Genomic DNA, 18,566 nt, shown 5'->3' with positions numbered 1-18,566 from the left:
CTAACGTTTCTGATATTCGCGATCACAATCAAATGACAGTTTTGGTATGCGAAAACTGTAATTTGATGGTGATCGCGAGTGTCAGAAACGTTACGCAATAGACCCCCCGCTTCTATTTAGCGAATGCATACTTTTTCTCAATGATATAGTGAATAGCGTCCCGGAAGACGAAGCGTTGGCAGGCCTTCCACTAGGTAGACTGACATCGTGAGAGTTGCAGCCTGATGCAAGTGGCAAGTTGTCGCTCATTGTGGCGTTCTAAGGGGGAGGCCTTTGTTCAGCAGTGGACGTTTTTCGGTGTATGATGATGATGATGATGAGTGAATAGCTTCAAGCGGTTTAAGTTAGTATTCTTGCTGACCCTTCAGACAGAACTGCCTGGAGCGTTGTCAGCTTGCCACCAGCCAATAAGGAGTAACTCTATGACAGGATCTAATTTCTGTAACTTTCATACTCGTAATATTCACAAAACACATTAAATATGAAACTGGTGAAGCTTACTCAGGAATAGAACTAACTTACTCTAGTAAGGAGAACAGATATTTTGACGTCTTCTTTGTTTTCCAGGCCTCACGAAAGCCCGTCGTTCATAACATCGCAATGGCTCCTGAACGCGGTCCGATCTCAGCTCCACTTCTCGCAGCTGTCCGCCTGGTTGGCGCGTCTGAAAGGCAGCGTGAACGAAGAGCCTGGCGAGCGCCGGTGAGTTGTCTTACCGCTTATGTCCTCCTGGTAACCCTGGTCACCTCAGATCCAGTTCTCGCAGCTGTTTGCCTGGTTGGCGCGCCTTAAAGGCGGCGTGAACGAAGAGCCTGGCGAGCGCCGGTGAGTTGTCTTACCGCTTATGTCCTCCTGGTAGCCCTGGTCACCTCAGATCCAGTTCTCGCAGCTGTCTGCCTGGTTGGTGTGTCTGAATTTCAATCCTATCCTTTTTTTAATTCATACTTGTTATAAATAAATGTTATAGTACAAATAAAAACAAACGTTTTGTCTGTCTATCTTTAGGTTCATTCATCTACAACTATCACCATCTTGTCAACCAACGACAGCTAAAAGTATGCTAAAAATTTGATTCTACCAACTACTGGATTGAAAAACCAAGTATTAGTGCAGTTTCTTACATTTTTTCTATCTTGACTAATGTTCAAATGTTTATAACTAACTGTTATTTTTCCAGACGTAAACTAAGCCGCGAGAAGTGCAACTACAAGAAACTCGAATCCAACTGCGACGAGGAAATGGAAGAACTGCGCAAACTTAAAATCGTCTACTCCATCAAAATACCCGGCGAGAGCTATAAGATGACGGAATTCAGCAAACCCCCGACCGACCACACCTTTCCAATCACAGACATAGGCAACAACGTGTATCTCAAAGTCACCCTCGAAAGCCTCCCGCGTATAGACGAAGTACCAACAGTCAAATGTACTTGCCCTCCGAAAAGACGCGCTAGCAAAGAAGTACCTGTGCCTCTGCACGAAGAGTTGGTCGGGAAGCTAAATGATCTCACTTTAGGACCCAGAGGGCCTAAGTTCTCACCAGATTTAGATGTAATTAACTCTAACACGGGCTCGTCCAATCGCCGCTTGTCTATCATATCCACTTCCGCCTCAACAGAGTATTTGTACACCATCGCCCCTGAGAAGAAGCTCGTCGATGACAGAATGCACACACCTTGCAGCGAGAACGGGAAACACAAGTGCGAATGCGACGAATCCGACGGCAATCATAGATCTTCCACTAGTTTAAGTCAGGAGACGAAGAAGCTTGACGAGAGACGGCTGAAGGAGATAGCTAAATACAAACGCCGTTTGCGGAAGGAGAGCAAACTTAAAAAACTAAGCGACAGCACGTCATCAGAAGGAGACGGACTAGGCTCGCATAAGTTGAAAGAAACTCATACGTCCATTCCGATTCTGCAAGCGGCGAGATTTGACAGATTCAGAGCGATAGGATGCTACAGGAATCAGACTTATTTGACGCTGCCCGCTAGCAGAATGGAAACTAAATCACCTTTCGTCGAAACTGATAGTATGCCACCGGCGGAGTTCAAGAAAACCAATACGGTTGCCACACAAACTGACGAAGTGACCTGTGCGTGTGGAAGCCCTTTGGTAGACAAATGCGAAGCATGTATCGACAGAGGGATGGTGCGATCAGAAGCCAACTATAACCTGGCATCCGTAGATCAGTCTGAAGTATTGCTCGATGCTATAAATCGTTGCAAAGAGAACGGAGCTCGAAGGAAAGATGATAATGATAATAAAACGCTGAAAAAGCATAAATGTGATAATTATAATATAAAGTGTGATATAAATAGTTTAGATGATAGTTGTAGTTTTAACCGAGCGAATACATGTCCCGACGACGAGACGGTAGTGAAACGTCCGAAGCTGAGAAGGTTTTTCCCGATAGTAGATAAAATAGAGAAGATTGTATCCGATAGAGCCAACCTGGACAACAGAGATATAGATGAGTTACATTTAAAAGACGACGATTCTGTGTTCTCGCGGCCGAAGGAGACCAAGCGTCAGAAGACGTTTTCAATCAATGACGACGATTATGTCTGTTTTGAGAAATGTGACTATGGAACTATAGATAGTTGCGAGATGGGTTCGCCTTCTAGTGACAATGGATTTGCGTATCCTGATCCCAAGAAAGTATGTCCGGATACTCAGGTGCCTTCGCCGACGGAGATGGACCGGTTCAGATGGAGATTTGACTCAGCAGCTTCGATGGTCTTCCACACGAAGACCGGGCTGCCTTTAACTTCTAGTCCTGCACCTCTACGGAGAGGCAACAACTGTTTCGACTTTGACGATTCTATCAACGGAATTTCTGGCATCAAAAGGTAAATGTTTATCTATTTCTGAAAAAACTTTGTGACGTGGATCTCTAAACCAGGATTTGTGTGATGTATTCGCGCACACATTTTGTTCTAGAGGCATCAATTCACTTCAGAGTAATTTGAGATCACGTCACATAGTGTCGGCACTGTGATATCATTTTAGACCGGGGCTTTTAAAATACAAGCCTGTACAGTTACTTGCATTAATATCTGCCACAGTGGAGCGTGCAAAAATATCTGACAGGTCCTACCGGCGCGGCTGTAGAAATAGATATTTATGCACGCTTTATTGTGTCAGATATTGGTGCTTCTGACTACTGCATGGATGATCACCAGGAATGAGAGATGGCGTTGTATTTTAATAGATCACTATCAAACATTTTTAAACTCTGATAATGGCTTACACCCGTGGTAGCTTAGTGGTGTAACCTAGAGCAGAAGGTCGTGGGTTTGAAACCAGGCTGGCATCAACATTTTTTTGTGATTTGCTTTAATTAAATTTGAAATTTACCATGAGTCTTTTGGTGAAAGGAAAACATCATAGGGTTTAGCTGCACATGCCTGCGAAGCGATTCAGTCTGTGAAGTTTACAATTAGTTCCCGTTTCCAATTCGCACTGGCCCGCGTGGGAAATACAGCCCATTTCCCAGCAGTGGAAATTTCGTGGTCGAATTATATTATGTCGAGGATACAATGTACCAGGAGTTCATAAACGGTTGCAACATCCACAGCGCTCTGTTCCACCCGATTTCGCCGCTGTCCCCTCGCGCGCCGTCCCCACCGCCGGCGCCCGCGCCGCCCCCGCCGCCGCCCCGCCGCGAGGCCCGCACGCCCCGGCTCAACATGGGACCGAGCGCCGGGCTGCTTGGTGAGTTATGCTGCCCTGGTACTTGCTCAAGGGAATTGCAGTCAGATTTCCCGCAGTTATCAAAAAAAAAAACTTGGTAAAGACAGTAGAGGCTCCCTGCAACAGGGTTCTACCAACTGTCACATACGAACTTATTTGTTGACAAACTTCACTATTGTTGGTACTCTTGGCCGGTGGTGATCCTTTCCCATCAGATGACCCGCTCATCGCTCATAATAAAAACAAATGTGCAATATTTTTGTGACAGGTAGATGGCGCTTGTATCGAGACATGAGGTTAATTTTACAATTTTGACATGTGTGATCTGAACCCGACCAACTTAAAAAATGTTTTCCTTTCAAAATTCAATATCTCCAAAACGACCTAACCAATTTTACTAAAACATACCTAAGAACCAACGCAAGAAAACTCGTTTTCACATAGACAAAACTGTATCGAAATCGGTCTCTCTGTTTGAGAGCTGCTATGCCACAGACCGACCGCCATTGGCGTCAAACACCCCTCTTTTTGCGTCAGGGGTTAAAAAAAGCTCACCCTTTGGAGCTCTGATCTATTATTAGAGGATTATCAAGCTTACCGGGTATTCAAAACAATACTACAACCATTTTATCTTTATTTTTTCCAGGCAGTTTCGAAGAATCAGCGCTCAAAGGGCGTCTAGAGCCCGTGGCTACTGTGCACGGGTTCACGGCTGAACTGGGGGCTTCCGGTGCTTTCTGTCCCCCGCACAAGCGGCTGCCTGTCACCGTGTTCTTTTACGCGCCTGGCGGCACCAACGCGCCTTATATGGTGAGTTTTTCGTGTGTTATGAGTGCCTGGTGGCACCAATGCGCCTTATATGATGGCGGAGTCCCCTGGCGTGCTATGAGTGCCCAATGTGCAAATGTGTTAGCATCATGGGCGACCCGTGCAAGGTTTTATGATGGGACTGAAAGCTTCCGGCGCCTTCAGATCCCCGTACTGCCCGGCACCAACGCGCCTTATATGGTGAGAAGGTTTCCTGCTATGTTATGAGTGCCTGGTAGATGCATTTTAACTGCTAGCACCGTTGGCGTTGACGGGGATTATGGCAGAATTGGTAGCTTCGGGTTCTTTCTGTTCCCCTCATAAGCGGCTGCCTTTTCCAGTATTTTACTCGCCATTATACGTATATGGTGAGTGGGTCGCCTGGTGTGCTATGAGTGCCTGGTAGTTTGCTAACCAATAACTGCTAGCATCGTGTGCACAGTATTACGGTGGAAATGAGAGCTTCTGGCGCCTTTTGTCGCCCGCACAGGTGGCTGCCTGTCACCGTGTTCTTTTACGCGCCTGGCGGCACCAATGCGCCTTATATAGCGAGTGGGTTTTTTGATTGTGTTAATTATGTATGAGTGCCTGGTGGCACCAACGATCATTATATGGCTAATGGGTTTCTTGGTGTGTTATGGGTGCCTGGTGGCACCAACGCGCCCTTGGTGTGCTATGAGTGCCTGGTGGCACCAACGCGCAATTATATGACGAGTGGGCTTCTTGGTGTGTTATGAATGCCTGGTGGCGCCTTATATAGCGCGTCGGTCGCCTGATTACGCCTGATAAATAATTCAATATTCTCATGGGAAAAAGAGCTAGCCAATGCTCTGGATTTAATATAATGTGAATTACCGTAAAAGTAACATGGTCCTTTTACTTTTTTTTTTCATTGAAGACTTTTCTAACCAACTTTCCCCTCCGCAGGGCCACATCAACCTCGGACCGAGCGGCTACCGCGTCGCCCGCTCCGGCACGATCCAGGTCTCCCTCTTCAACCCTCATGGCACCCTGGTCAAAATGTTCGTGGTTCTCTACGACCTGACCACGATGCCTCCTATGGCGCGCACGTTCCTGCGACAGAGGACGCTGTACATGCCAGCTGGGGCGGCCGCGCCGGCGCCCCACCACGTACACAAGTGGCTGCGGTACCTTATACACTTGAGGTGAGGCTCTTTACTTGTTATGGTGCCCTGGTACTTGCTGGTTCAGACAGGATGGTTGCGAAGGGTTCTCTCTCTCGCTCTGCATCTTTCTTCCCCCTCTGGGTCTATCTGTCTCATGCTATCTCTCATCTCTTCTCTTTTACACACACCTCACGCTGTTTTTCTTTCTAGAACTTATTCTCTGTTAATAGCGCCATCTCTTTAGTAAGGATCCTGGTAGATTATGATGCCTTGGTACAGTGGAGTTCATAAACTTGTGATCGAATTTTGCTCAGAAGTTTATGAACTCGACTGTACATTTTGGGGCCAAGTGACGACCATCTTCATCAAGGGTGGTATATCTTTGGTGAGAGTCACTATACTTACGAGAAAAGTAACTATTTATTATTTGCTAAAAGACTAGTTAAACGATACCTTAGTTTTAAATCGAAACAATCCATCCATACTATAAAAGGTATTTATTATTGAGTTATAAACACATATACAAAATTTTAAAAAAATACAACTACTATCTAATCTACTTACTATTTACAAAACTTATACTAAATATATAATATTATAAATGCAAAAGTGTGTGTGTGTCAGTGTGTGTTTGTATGTATGTTTGTCCGTCTGTCACGTCGAATCGGAGCGACGGATCGACGTGATTTTTGTCCTAGAGATAGTTTACGGGCTAGACAGTGACATAGGCTACTTTTTATCGCGAAAAATGCACAGTTCCCGAGGGAAATTAGAAAAATTCTAAACTCTTTATTGTACTAAAGAAAAGAAACAAAATGCAATTGACAAACTTTGATATACTTGTATAAAGGCGGACTTATCCCTTAGGGATCTCTACCAGTCAACCTTTGAGTGGTTGAGAGGAGCAATCAGTTAGGGTACAAATTTCGGTGAAACATAACAGATTTTTTTTTATTCGACTGGATGGCAAACGAGTAAGTGGGTCTCCTGATGGTAAGAGATCACCACCTCCCATAGACACCTGCAACACCAGGGGGATTGCAGATGCGTTGCCAACCTAGAGGCCTAAGATGGGATACCTCAAGTGCCAGTAATTTCACCGGCTGTCTTACTCTCACGCTGATACACAACAGTGCAAGCACTGCTGCTTCACGGCAGGATATTAGCGAGCAAGATGGTGGTAGCAATCCGGGCGGACCTTGCACAAGGTCCTGCCACCTGCAAATAGTAAGTAAACCAACATTTTACTTACCAATTTTTTTTTTACAGATTCATGACATCGAAATCTGGCAAACTGTATTTGCACACAGACATTCGCATCCTAGTATCCAGGAAAGCCGACCTAGACACTGCTACGGCGCACACCGCCATTTTCAGAAGCCAAGTATCGACCAATCAGAAGGCCGAACCAGACAAGCCCCAGATTTTAACCAATGGGGCGCCAGCGAACGCGACCGATCGCACGCCGAACCGCGTATTCGGCGGTTGTAGCGATTTCGACTCGGAAATTCGCAACGAAATCCGCGAAATAGGTTATGAGAATCATAATGGTGTATCTTATGAACTGAGGAGTTTCACTTATGCCCCCGAGAACCCCAAGTATTCGCCGCGATAGTATTGGGGGTGCGTCAAGATGTTGTATTTGTTATTTAGTGCCTGCGGTAGATATTGATCGTATGTGTTAATATGTATGAAGTAATGATAATGAGAAAATATATTTTTTGGTTTTTTAACAGTGTTTTTTATTTGTGGTCTGAAATTGTGACTGTGAATGCTAGGGAAGTGTAACAAAACCTAATCAAACCAACTTAGAAAGTTTGAAAATAATATCTCAAAATGGCTGAACCGAGTGTAATGAATGAACTATATAGTACATTATGCATTAAGGGGGTTGCTCTTCCATACAAACCTACGGACACCCCGCATAGCTTCCACGGACATGTTTTCTTAGAGGATTTTTTGAGAATAGTAAATTATGGATATGCTCTTCAAGCAAAATCCAAAAAAAAGTAACTTTATTGCATCAAAAGTGCAGCGTGATGCAGTAAATTTTGATGCATTTTACCATTGTATGAGTACAACTGACAGTGTTCGCAGCGAGCATGTAGTGACATCTTATATGGGTGCGTGAGTCAATGTCACAAAATCAAACTATTGTAAATAGGTATCGACTATTTCGTGTGGTCACGTGACCATCACCTTTGGCTCAGATAATACGACAACTAAATGAAGAAAGCATTAGATCACTGAGAGATCAAGTTCAAGTTTCTGAGTCTAGTATCTACTTTTTTTGTTTTTAAATCTGTTATTTTCGTAAGTTGAAACGCATAAACTATTATTTCTGATTAATGCAAGGACGCAAACTGTAAGTACGACGAAAAATAGGTAAGTTACTTTTAAAATTGTCATTTAAAATAATAATTATTTAAGTAACAGACCCAGTCCTCGGCAAAAATTATAACATTGCATACTTTACATACATTATAATGCGGTGCTTCGATCTAGGACAAGTGGTTTAAATTCAACTTACAAATTCTGAACAGATATTAGTTATTTACTCTTACGTAGACAGTAGCGCCACTAATTTAAATAAAGCATATTTATTCTCACAATAAAAGGTGCTAGGTGTAATCACTAAACTAATTAGTTAAAAAATAAGGTCTACATTCAACATACATTGCATGTGTATGTATGAATATCAAGTTTTACAGTGAGGCTCAAATAAATTCCTACATATCACGGCATTTTTACGGCCGCTAAATCTAGGCTCGGTGAATAAAAAGGTTTTCACAATCGAAGTAGTTTTCGTACCTTTTTTATTATTATAACTGGCTAGATAAGTAAAATTTAAACGTCATTATAATACATTTTTGTCACAACGTCAAGTCAATGAGATTGATATTCAAAAGCAATTATGTTTGAATAATTATGGTTTGAACACAAATCAAGAAGTCAAAAAGTTGGCGGACGAGAGGAAATTAGCAAGAGTGCAACTCTTAAACTATTTATGTATGTACGATTCGATGATGAAAAGAATACCTATGTAATTGGATACACGGGTATGTTTATTTTATCATTTTTGTCAGAAACATTAATATTTGTTACAAGAACACCAGAGGCAGGGCTGTAAGAATTTAATTCCTACTGGGTGGCCAAAGTATGGCTTATCGTGTGTACCAAACTTGTGGTCTGCAGCAACCTACTACGAAAACATGCCAAATTTCCCTAACTCTTAGTTGCGTCGTGAACATTTTCACTCCATAGAAGTAAGTCGCTTCCCACCGTCTGTCTGCATATGTACGAGTATGTACTGTATGTACTCTATTATGAAGTGATTCAAGATTTTTTATTTTATTTATAAGTGTGAGAAACGGCAGGGGTTATGGTTTTGGAGCGTATGTATGGTCATTTCTTTCGCACGCTATGCAACAAGGCCTTGATGCATCTTAGCAAACAACAAGACAAGAGCAGAGACAAGAAAATAAGTCTTTGTTAGGAGTGACACAGGTTGTTAATTTTATGCGTATGTTAGTCTGTCTGTGTATCTTTCCGTCGGCCCATCCGTCCGTCCGTCTGTCGATCCGTCCATCTGTCTGTCCGTCTTTCTGTCTGTCTGTGTTTCGAAGTGAACACTACATCATTATTGTCCAGTGATGACATATGGATCCGAGACGTGGTGCTTTACTTTAGGCCTTATAAATAGGCTCAGAGTTGCTCAGCGAGCTATGGAGAGAGCTATGCTTGGGGTTTCTCTACGGGACCGAATCAGAAATGAGGAGATACGTAGAAGAACAAGGGTCACCGACATAGCCAAGCGAATCAGCTCGTTGAAGTGGCAATGGGCGGGCTATATAGCACGGAGAGCGGATGGCCGTTGGGGCCGAAAAGTTCTCGAGTGGAGGCCGCGGATCGGCAAGCGCAGCGTAGGACGTCCACCAACAAGATGGACGGATGACCTGGTTAAAGCCGCAGGTTCGCGGTGGATGCAGGCTGCTGCCAGTTGAAGCAACTGGAGGTCTGTGGGTGAGGCCTATGTCCAACAGTGGACGTCCTACGGCTGAGATGATGATGATGATGATGGTGAATAAAGTTGTACCAACTGTACTTTAGTCGAAAATTTTACTATGACCTTTAAAATTTATAAGTATTTTATTGATAATTAGAAGCAGAGTCTTGAGAAATAGCTCATGTTAGGAGATAAAGAGATCAGAAGAGGTATCGTTAGATTTGTCTCTGTTAGGAGTGACACAGGTTGTTAATTTTATGCGTATGTGAGTCTGTCTGTGTACCTTTCCGTCGGCTCACCCGTCCGTCCGTCTGTTGATCTGTCCATCTGTCTGTCCGTCTGTCTGTCTGTCTGTGTTTCGAAGTGAACATTACATCATTGTCCTATTTTTTTAATTATTGTTTACCAACGCACACACCAAACCTTTTATCCTAAAAAGCTGAAATTTAAGATAAGGAAAAAATGGGATTTATTATGTAGGTACCTACATAAAATTCTACTGGTTCGTAACTATTATTTAGTTTTTAGGGTTCCGTACCTAAAAAGTGCCAACGGAACCCTATTTCTGAGACTCCGCTGTCTGTCTGTCTGTCTGTCCGTCCGTCTGTCACAGGGCTCTATCTCTTGAGTCGTAATAGTTAGACACTTTAAATTTTTACAGATTATGTATTACTGTGGCCGCTATAACAACAAATACTCAAACCAGAATAAAACAAATATTTAAGTTTTTTTTTTGCTAATGTCTAATGTTGTATAGATAATGGTACGGAACACTTCGTGCGCGAATCCGACTCGCACTTGGCCAGTTTATTTTAAATACCAGGGTATTCAATGTTATATATTTAATTTTACAACTCTATCTCCATATCACTAATCTCTGTAAATTTTACATGCAGGCAGAAAGGAATAGCAAAAATCTAAATTCAATATCAGGATATTTTGAAAAAGATAAGTATTGTTCACAAACCGATCTTAATGACGATGATGATGATGATGATGGTCGTATGTCATCGCTGCCGAATTCTAACTTTATTCAATGAAAGACATGGAGAAACTTTGTCACAAAGACATAGTTCAGATAATTTGATATTACGCTGTCCGTCCGTCTATTTCTATAGGATTACTTAAAACTGAAGCAAACTGAAGTGGCAGTGGGCCGGCCATATCAGCCGAAGAACCGATAACTGCTAAGGTAAACGAGTAAAAGCCTAGCGTGGCGAGGGACGCCCTCAGACTAGGTGGAGCGATGATCTTCACTGGGTAGCTGACAGTAACTGGATGAGAGTGGCCGAGGGTCGTGCTCAGTGGCGTGCAATTGGAGACGCCTATGTCCAGTAGTGGGCTAAGATAGGCCGATGATGATGATGATGATGATGATGACTTAAAATAAGACAATAATCCCACTCATATTATAAATGCGAAAGTTTGTTAGTCTGTTTGTTTAATTCTTTATTACCTTTTCACGTCTAATTCGTTGAACCGATTAGGATGAAATTTGGGATACAGATAGTTTGAGTCCCGTAGAAAAACATAGGGTAGTTTTTTTTAATCGCAATATTCCCGCGGAATAGCTATAAACGAATTCTACGCTGACAGAGTTGCGTGCAACAGTATGTAGGTACATTAGGGGATTTACCTACTGATAGTCTGATTTACGTTCATATGCTGTAACTAAAAAGCATCGGTCACTTTATTCGTACACCTAGGTATCTTATAGTCTGTCTGCTAATACTATTTCTGTATTTATTAATACACAATTCCTTTCAGATTCAATGCTAACTAACTGCATATAACTTTGCCTGGAATCATTATATTGCTGAAGTAGCCTAGGTGCTGTCATGCAATATTCAAGGTGAAGAAAAGAAGAAACGTTGAATGTTGATATGCAAGAAATTAAGGAATATCTGACTGATTAACTATGTTTGATTTATTTATTAACGCTGTGTTATAAAGTTTGTTCTAAATAAATATGATGTACACAACGAAATAAAGTCTTCGTAGGCATCTTTCTTTTAGCGTTCCGTGGGTGGAAATTTTAGTGGAGCTTCTAAAAACAAGAATACCAACAGGTATGTAGTTTTTATTTTTTGACCATCAGTGGTGTAGCGGTATAGCAAGCGGTACGGATTACCGAGGACCTGGGTTCGATTCCCAGTGATGGTCTTATTTTTCTGTTTTTTCTGTGCATCTTTATTTCAGTTTGTATTTTCAATTTAGGTTTTACGGGATGACCGTAAAAGTAAAAATTTGGAATTGAAATAAAAAATACAAAAAGATTCCAAAAAACCAATCTTAAGTTTTTATTTGTCGAATGAAACTACAGTAATATCAGATGATGAGATAATAGGGGTACATATATATAAAGTACTATAAAACCGTACAACTTTGACCTTTGAGATAACTTTGCCCAAGTTGTCATTTTTTAAAATATCTGAAATAAAACAAAATTGACTGATTTGTGACCACTTTGTGACATGCACATTTCTAAATCATTTTTGTATATTTTTTTCCCTGTTGTCACGAATAAATCTTTTCTTTTCCCTTTATATCGGAATATTTCTTTATTCCTGACGGGAGTTGCTTCTCCTTTTTAGGGTTCCGTACCCAAAGGGTGCCAACGGGACCCTATTGCTGAGATTCTGCTGTCTGTCTGTGTGTTTGTCTGTCTGTCTTCTACTGGTTCGTAACTATTATTTAGTTTTTATAGTTAGGCCAACGGGACCCTATTGCTGAGACTCTGCTGTCTGTCTGTCTGTCTGTCTGTCTGTCCATCCGTCTGTCACAGGGCTTTATCTCTTGAGCTGTAATAGCTACCCGTGTGATGGGTTAGAATTAGACCTCTCCATTTCTTCCGTGGATGTCGTAAGAGGCGACTGAGGACCGTAGGCCATAGGCTAGCAACCTATCACTATTGTACCGTTTTTGTCAAACTTAAAACCTAAAATTGCTAAAAGTGGCTCCGAAGCTGTAACGTTTCGTGTGCTTTGCCTACCCCATTTAGGCATACATGTTTGTGTGTACTAGACACTTGAAATGTTGACAGATTATGTAGGTATTACTGTGGCCTCCATAACAACAAATACTAATAATAAAGTAAGTAAAATTAAAAAATAAATGGAGTTGTCATACAAGAAACGTGTTTTTTCCCAGCGTTTTTTGGTTACTAGGCGTTGCTAAAACTTATTTAGGACTATTGCATGGTAGGTGCACGCGGCTATTAGCTAGTTTTATAAGATCTCCGCTTACAAATTGTATCTTTCGCGTCACTGCTTTCATTATAGTGGCATCATAATAATGTTTGATTTTGAGTTTGCATTACATTATAGGCACTAAGTAAGTATAGAAGTTAGGTTGGTCAAAACTGTCTTATTGGCTGTACATTTATTTTCATCCAATCTAGTGTCCCAAATTTCAAATTTGACAATTTTCAAAATCACTCAATATGCTTGACTGAAATGTTTTGAATGAAATCTGGGCCATATTGTCCGAAATAAAGGTCTTTACTTATTATTGTAATAGCTGGTTCAGATTTTCGATCACGAACCCATCTGGACCCGGTCATTTGAAAGGCATGGGACCACAGCCAACATATCTAATATAGATGAGATGAGCAGAATTTTGGAGGTCTATCCCCTAATACACTATTAGGATGTGCTAGCGGACAGGCCTCTACAGTTGTCAGATCCGAACAGTAATTCACATGGAGTGGGCTATGGCGTTATAGGATGCCGCATACAGCATTACCGAGATATGGAGTGAGATAACGGATACCTACCATTCCAATTTTTCCAATATCATATAAATTGTACTTTTAGTAGACGATGACATGCCGTTCACTAAATGGGCCGCTCAAACTATTGACCCCCCGGAACAACGAGGTGTAGTATAATATAATGCTTCAAAAATGTGTTTCACATACTTTTATTCTGACCTAGAAAGACTTGTAATAGTATGTGATATTTTTGATTGGTTCGATTGTATCTATCTTGTCTTGAGTGGATAGAGATTAACGAAATAAATACTTGAATAATTGAGTGGTTTCGGTGTTACCAGGTTCCTTGACCCTTGATGCGTGGCTTTACTGGTATGTCCATGAGGCACATGTGCTGTATGACCAGTGATGTAAATAATGGAGTTGTTCTTTCAATAAATAATAAACTTTATTACATACATTATAATAATTATTTTTATTCTTGGACCACATTTAGATTAACAATGAAAATTGCTACGGGAATATTATATTACCTTATCATTACTATGGCGACGTGTCAAAAGAACGCTGCACATTGCTTCGGGACAGAGAACTTGTTAATTTGCGGAACCTCATATAAATTGATAACAATATTTTTTACTTTACTTCTTCGCTACGAACCGTGCCCCACAACTACGTCCATGTGAAATATCTATACAATAAATTTACATACACGCCCGCTCTCTTTCTCTTCCATGTAAAACAATATGTTATTATGTATGTATAGTATATGTCACACAAGCTAGACTAGCTGTCACAAATACCTACTATATAAATATAACTATTATTAGGTATTGTGTGATATATATATTATTTCATGTAGGAGGAGGGAGGTGGAGGAGGGCGTGTACTGCATGTTATTATATTATGTAGGAACGTATCACATAGATCTAACTGTGCCGCACGGTTGACAGCAGAGAAACCTAGGGCAAAATTAAATACTGTAGGTTCTAGAAACTGACTAACAGTCAAGCTCAAAAAAAATATTTGCTTGGTACGGTTGGCTTGTTGATTGACTGGACAGCGGGCATATTTAACTTGTATCACAGTTTATACCTTTTTTTTGTTCTCAAAGTATTAGCTGAATCTAATGCCGACGTTGTTTACTAGCAGACCTGACCCCCTGATTCTGATAATTATTCTCAAACGCTGTCTAATGCGACATACTGCATTTTACTTACCCCAAAGAAAAGATTGTATGGTAGAACTGCAACTGTCACAGGCGGAACGGCAGTAATGGGCCTGGTAATTGCAGCCTGCTCGCGTGCTTGGACAGATGAGAGGAATAAAGCAACATAATAATTAAAAGAAACTGGAATTAATCAAAATACCACGCACAGGACTTATCACGCTAACACACACGAGTAATATTTACCTCGATGTTTCGGCAACATTACAGTGGCCGTGGTCACGAGTAGACTGAAGTGTGGGGTGTCTGTGTGGATTTACTGTACCAGCGGGAAAATTACAAATTAATTATACCCACTGCCCGGTCAACCAGACTAGTTAGCCGTAGATCCTACAGGCAAAGAGCGCTCAAAAAGTAGCAAAGTAAATACATTCCCTTTTTACTCTTAGTATTTGAGGACATGTATAGTTATTTTCACACCTCTCCTTCAGAAAAGTAACTTTTCCTCCCTGACGAGAGGGAGCAAAGTGGAACTTTTCTGTTCAAGGCTTTTCTAAGTATTTTATTGCAAATGCAATTTTTTGAAGTTGATAATTGTAAAGCCACGCCATTTTCTATGCTGGTTGTTCTTTAATAATATTTAGAATTTACTTTTTTCAAGTTTCTTAATGCTCGGTGTGAAAAGTTGTATGAGCGACTCGGGAGCAAAATTATTTTCATCTTGTGCGTTAACACTTGAATCCCTCATTACGCTCAGGATTCTACTTTAGAATCCTTCGCTACATTCTGGATTCAATGTACGCCCTCGCCGTAAATACACCATTTTGCTCCCTTGTGACACAATAGTTATTTGTGTCACAAGGGAGCAAAATGGTATAGAAAATGACGTGGCTTTCCAATTATCAACTTAAAAAAATTGAATTTGCAATAAAACACTTAGAAAAGCCTTGAACAGAAAAATTGTACTTTGCTCCCTCTCGGTAGGGAGGAAAAGTTACTTTTCTGAAGGAGAGGTGTGAAAAAAACTATTTGAGCATTTTTAAATAAAGTTTGTACATTTGATTTGCGACTCCTATTTGTGATAAAAAATTGCAGGTATGTAGAGTGAACGATACTGAGTCGTAGTAACATAGTCTCTCAAAATGTCCCAATTGGTTTGTATGGAAATTTCCTGTTTTGTTAAATTGTTACCAAAACTATGGATTTGCGGTAACAAAAAAGGAACTTTCCATACAAATTAATTGGGACATTTCGGGAGACTATGTTATTTAAACTCAGTGAACGATTCACTCTATCTACCTGTAAATTTTTCCCAAATCGGAGTCGAAAAAATCAAATGTACAAACTTTTTTAGAAATGCTCATTTTAGCACTGTAGCTTGCTGTGACAAAGTACCAAACTGTTCAGCTACCTATGAGCTTGACTGCTTCGAATTGGGTTTGATGCAACATCTGTCTCCGATGATGACGTGTCAGCTAAACTGAACGTGCCCGTAGTCTGCAAATACGACGGACTATTTGCGGTAGTTCTAGTTCCTTCACAAGACCTTGAAGAAAGAACTGCGTTATTTTTCCGCCTTTGTACCTTTGCAAGAACTGAAGATGCTACTGCGAAAGGAACAAAGACAAAAAAATAAACGCAGTTTTTCCTTCTAGTCTTGTAAAGGAACTAATGCAAAAAAAACGCAGTAGTTCCATCGCACGAACATCCAAAGGAAGCACTGCCAATAATCCAGTACGCACGACTACAAGCCTGCTGGATCGGATAAAAATCCTAGCAGATAATACTTACAATAGGTAGTTATATGATACGAATTGACAACTGTTTTCGACTCGAAGGTAACAAAGGGAGTGTAGATGATTTTGGAACTGCTCGTAGTCTTCTGCTGATTGTGCCAAATCATCCGTTATGATTATCCTAACAAAATCAATTTATAGAGATATGTAGGTACAAAATTAGCACGGGATAGTTTTTTACCGCAATTTGATACCAGTTATCGGCGAGTGGGTGAACGTTTGCTGTTATGTAAGTATTTCGTAAGTATTTATTTATACCTATAAAGGCAAAACATGGCCTAAAAATGCATGAGATTTGGCAAACATACAATTGGAATTATGGAATACTCCTTGAGGATCACAGAGGTGCAAGAAGTTTTTTTTTTAATTCGAATACCTACACTACAGAATAGATTTTTTCTTCAACGGGAGCGAAGCCGCGGGATTAAGCTAGTAATTATATATACGAACTGAGAAATCCAGATGCAGAAGCCTAGATAAACTCTTCGTCAACTCTTTTCATGGTTAGCAACTTATTAATAATTGATATTAGCAGCTTATGATTACTAATTCTCTACCAAAAGTCTTGCCACAGAAATTGAGTGATGATGATGATGATAATTAGGGTAGTAAACTCTGTATGCTTTTTATTACCTCTTTTGATAGAAAGAGCTTACACGAAGCACTGTTCATAAAATATTAGGTATGTCTAAAGGCACTGTTATACATGCTCGTTACTAGTAACATGCTTATAAGAATGCTTATGAGCATGCTCATGGACTGAAGCAAACGCGTTCACACTTGCTTATTACCTTTCCCCCTTCCACCCCGTCTCGAGCTTGCCACTAATAAGCATGCTCGATAGTAGCATGTCCTGTTCACACATGCTACTAGCTAGCATTTGCTTAATAGTAGCATGCTTTCTTGCTACTAAAGAGCATGTGTAACAGTGTCTTAAGGGACTTTGGCCTTACGGATGCCCTTGATAAACTTGATTGCCTGTGCATTCCTGTGCGTGTCGTACAAGTGACTAAGAGCCCTGGTGGCAGCGCTCTCTATTGCCAACTACGAATTCCAGCTCTCGGCGTGGAAGGTAAGGACAAACCACCGCACTATTTTCCCAAGAAACTCGTCCTGTACATTTGCTACCGATTTTCAACCGACGACCATGACCACATTAGCAAGAGTAGTAACTACGAAAAGTAACTATAAATATAACCTGAATAATAGCAAGACCATCAACCAAGACAAGAAACCGTGGTCAGAATCTTGGTAATTTCTCAATTTATCGTACACATATTATGAACACTTGAAAGGCGTTTGGCTCGTATTATAATATGCGAACAGTTATACAAGACCCTGCTTCTAATTATCAATAAATACCTATAAATTTTATAGGTCGTAGTAAAATTTCGAGTAAAGTACAGTTGGTACAAAATTTCGTGACTCGATAAAAAAATGTGAATATTACTCGAAGGAGTACCCCGATCGGGTAGCTAAGTGTCGCAATAGACTTTCGCTAGCTGGCGCTGTCTATTTGAGTGTGTGCGTGAGCTCCTAGTGTCCGTATACGGCCGCAATTGACGTTCAAAGTAAAGCACCTCGTTTGCGGCTTTGGCGGAATATTTCATTTCGAGTGTGGGGTCAAAAAATCGGTTACGCTTAGATACTCCCGCCACTAGTTTTTGGTGAAATAATTCTTCATAATTTACGAAAAAAAACCTGAAAAAAGGAACTATTGATAACAGCGCCATCTAACGGGACATTGCTCATGAGCTAACCAGGAGCAAACCCCTTAAGGGGCGTAAGAAGGGGATTACTCACGAGAGTCTATTAGAGACGCCGGAGGCGGAGGTCTTTTAATAACTCGAATGAATCCCCTTACGGCCCGTGATACACACAATGATTTTTATCACATTGCGAGGAAAAATATGCAAAAATTAAAATATTTTGTGTCCAAACACTTCACAGCTCACTAAAAGAAAGACGCTAAGAAAACAACTGAATAAAATAATGGATACCCCAATACAGACAGGGCTACTACAAAATTCGGAAATCAAAATTTGTATCGTACCGTCCCTCTCACTCTCGTATTAAATAATATTAGCGTTAGGAAAATGATATGAACTTCGAATTTCGCGGTTGCCCCCCCGGTGGTCATTTTTTCGAGTCGTCTACCATAGATAGTACTAAGATCCGTGTTTAGTTTAGAATTCGAATGGCTGGGAGTCGAGTATGTTTCCGCTATTCCACACTAGATGGCAGCACTTACCTAA

At 41.0% G+C, this 18,566-nt stretch overlaps 1 protein-coding gene and 1 long non-coding RNA gene across 3 annotated transcripts in view; both read left to right on the top strand.

Moving 5' to 3' along the window:
- atos (atos homolog atossa) overlaps positions 1-7,362 on the top strand; it is a 73,673-nt gene extending 66,311 nt beyond the window's left edge. For both annotated transcript variants that reach the window (XM_074108657.1, XM_074108656.1), the window contains 6 exons: positions 568-702; positions 1,178-2,851; positions 3,580-3,716; positions 4,342-4,505; positions 5,430-5,668; positions 6,899-7,362. In XM_074108657.1, the coding sequence (XP_073964758.1) occupies positions 568-702; positions 1,178-2,851; positions 3,580-3,716; positions 4,342-4,505; positions 5,430-5,668; positions 6,899-7,244 (2,695 nt within the window). In that variant the 3' untranslated portion in view covers positions 7,245-7,362. The remainder of the gene's footprint in view (positions 1-567; positions 703-1,177; positions 2,852-3,579; positions 3,717-4,341; positions 4,506-5,429; positions 5,669-6,898) is intronic.
- A 607-nt stretch (positions 7,363-7,969) lies between these two features.
- On the top strand, positions 7,970-13,666 carry LOC141443407 (uncharacterized). The gene is made up of 2 exons (XR_012453021.1): positions 7,970-8,688; positions 11,403-13,666. It is a non-coding gene; the product is annotated as an uncharacterized lncRNA (long non-coding RNA).
- The last annotated feature ends 4,900 nt before the right edge of the window (positions 13,667-18,566 follow it).

The sequence above is a fragment of the Choristoneura fumiferana genome, chromosome 27 (assembly GCF_025370935.1).
Source record: "Choristoneura fumiferana chromosome 27, NRCan_CFum_1, whole genome shotgun sequence".
Lineage (NCBI taxonomy): Eukaryota > Metazoa > Arthropoda > Insecta > Lepidoptera > Tortricidae > Choristoneura > Choristoneura fumiferana.
Note: the sequence above shows the minus strand (reverse complement) of the source record. Positions and strands in the feature narration are given on the sequence as shown.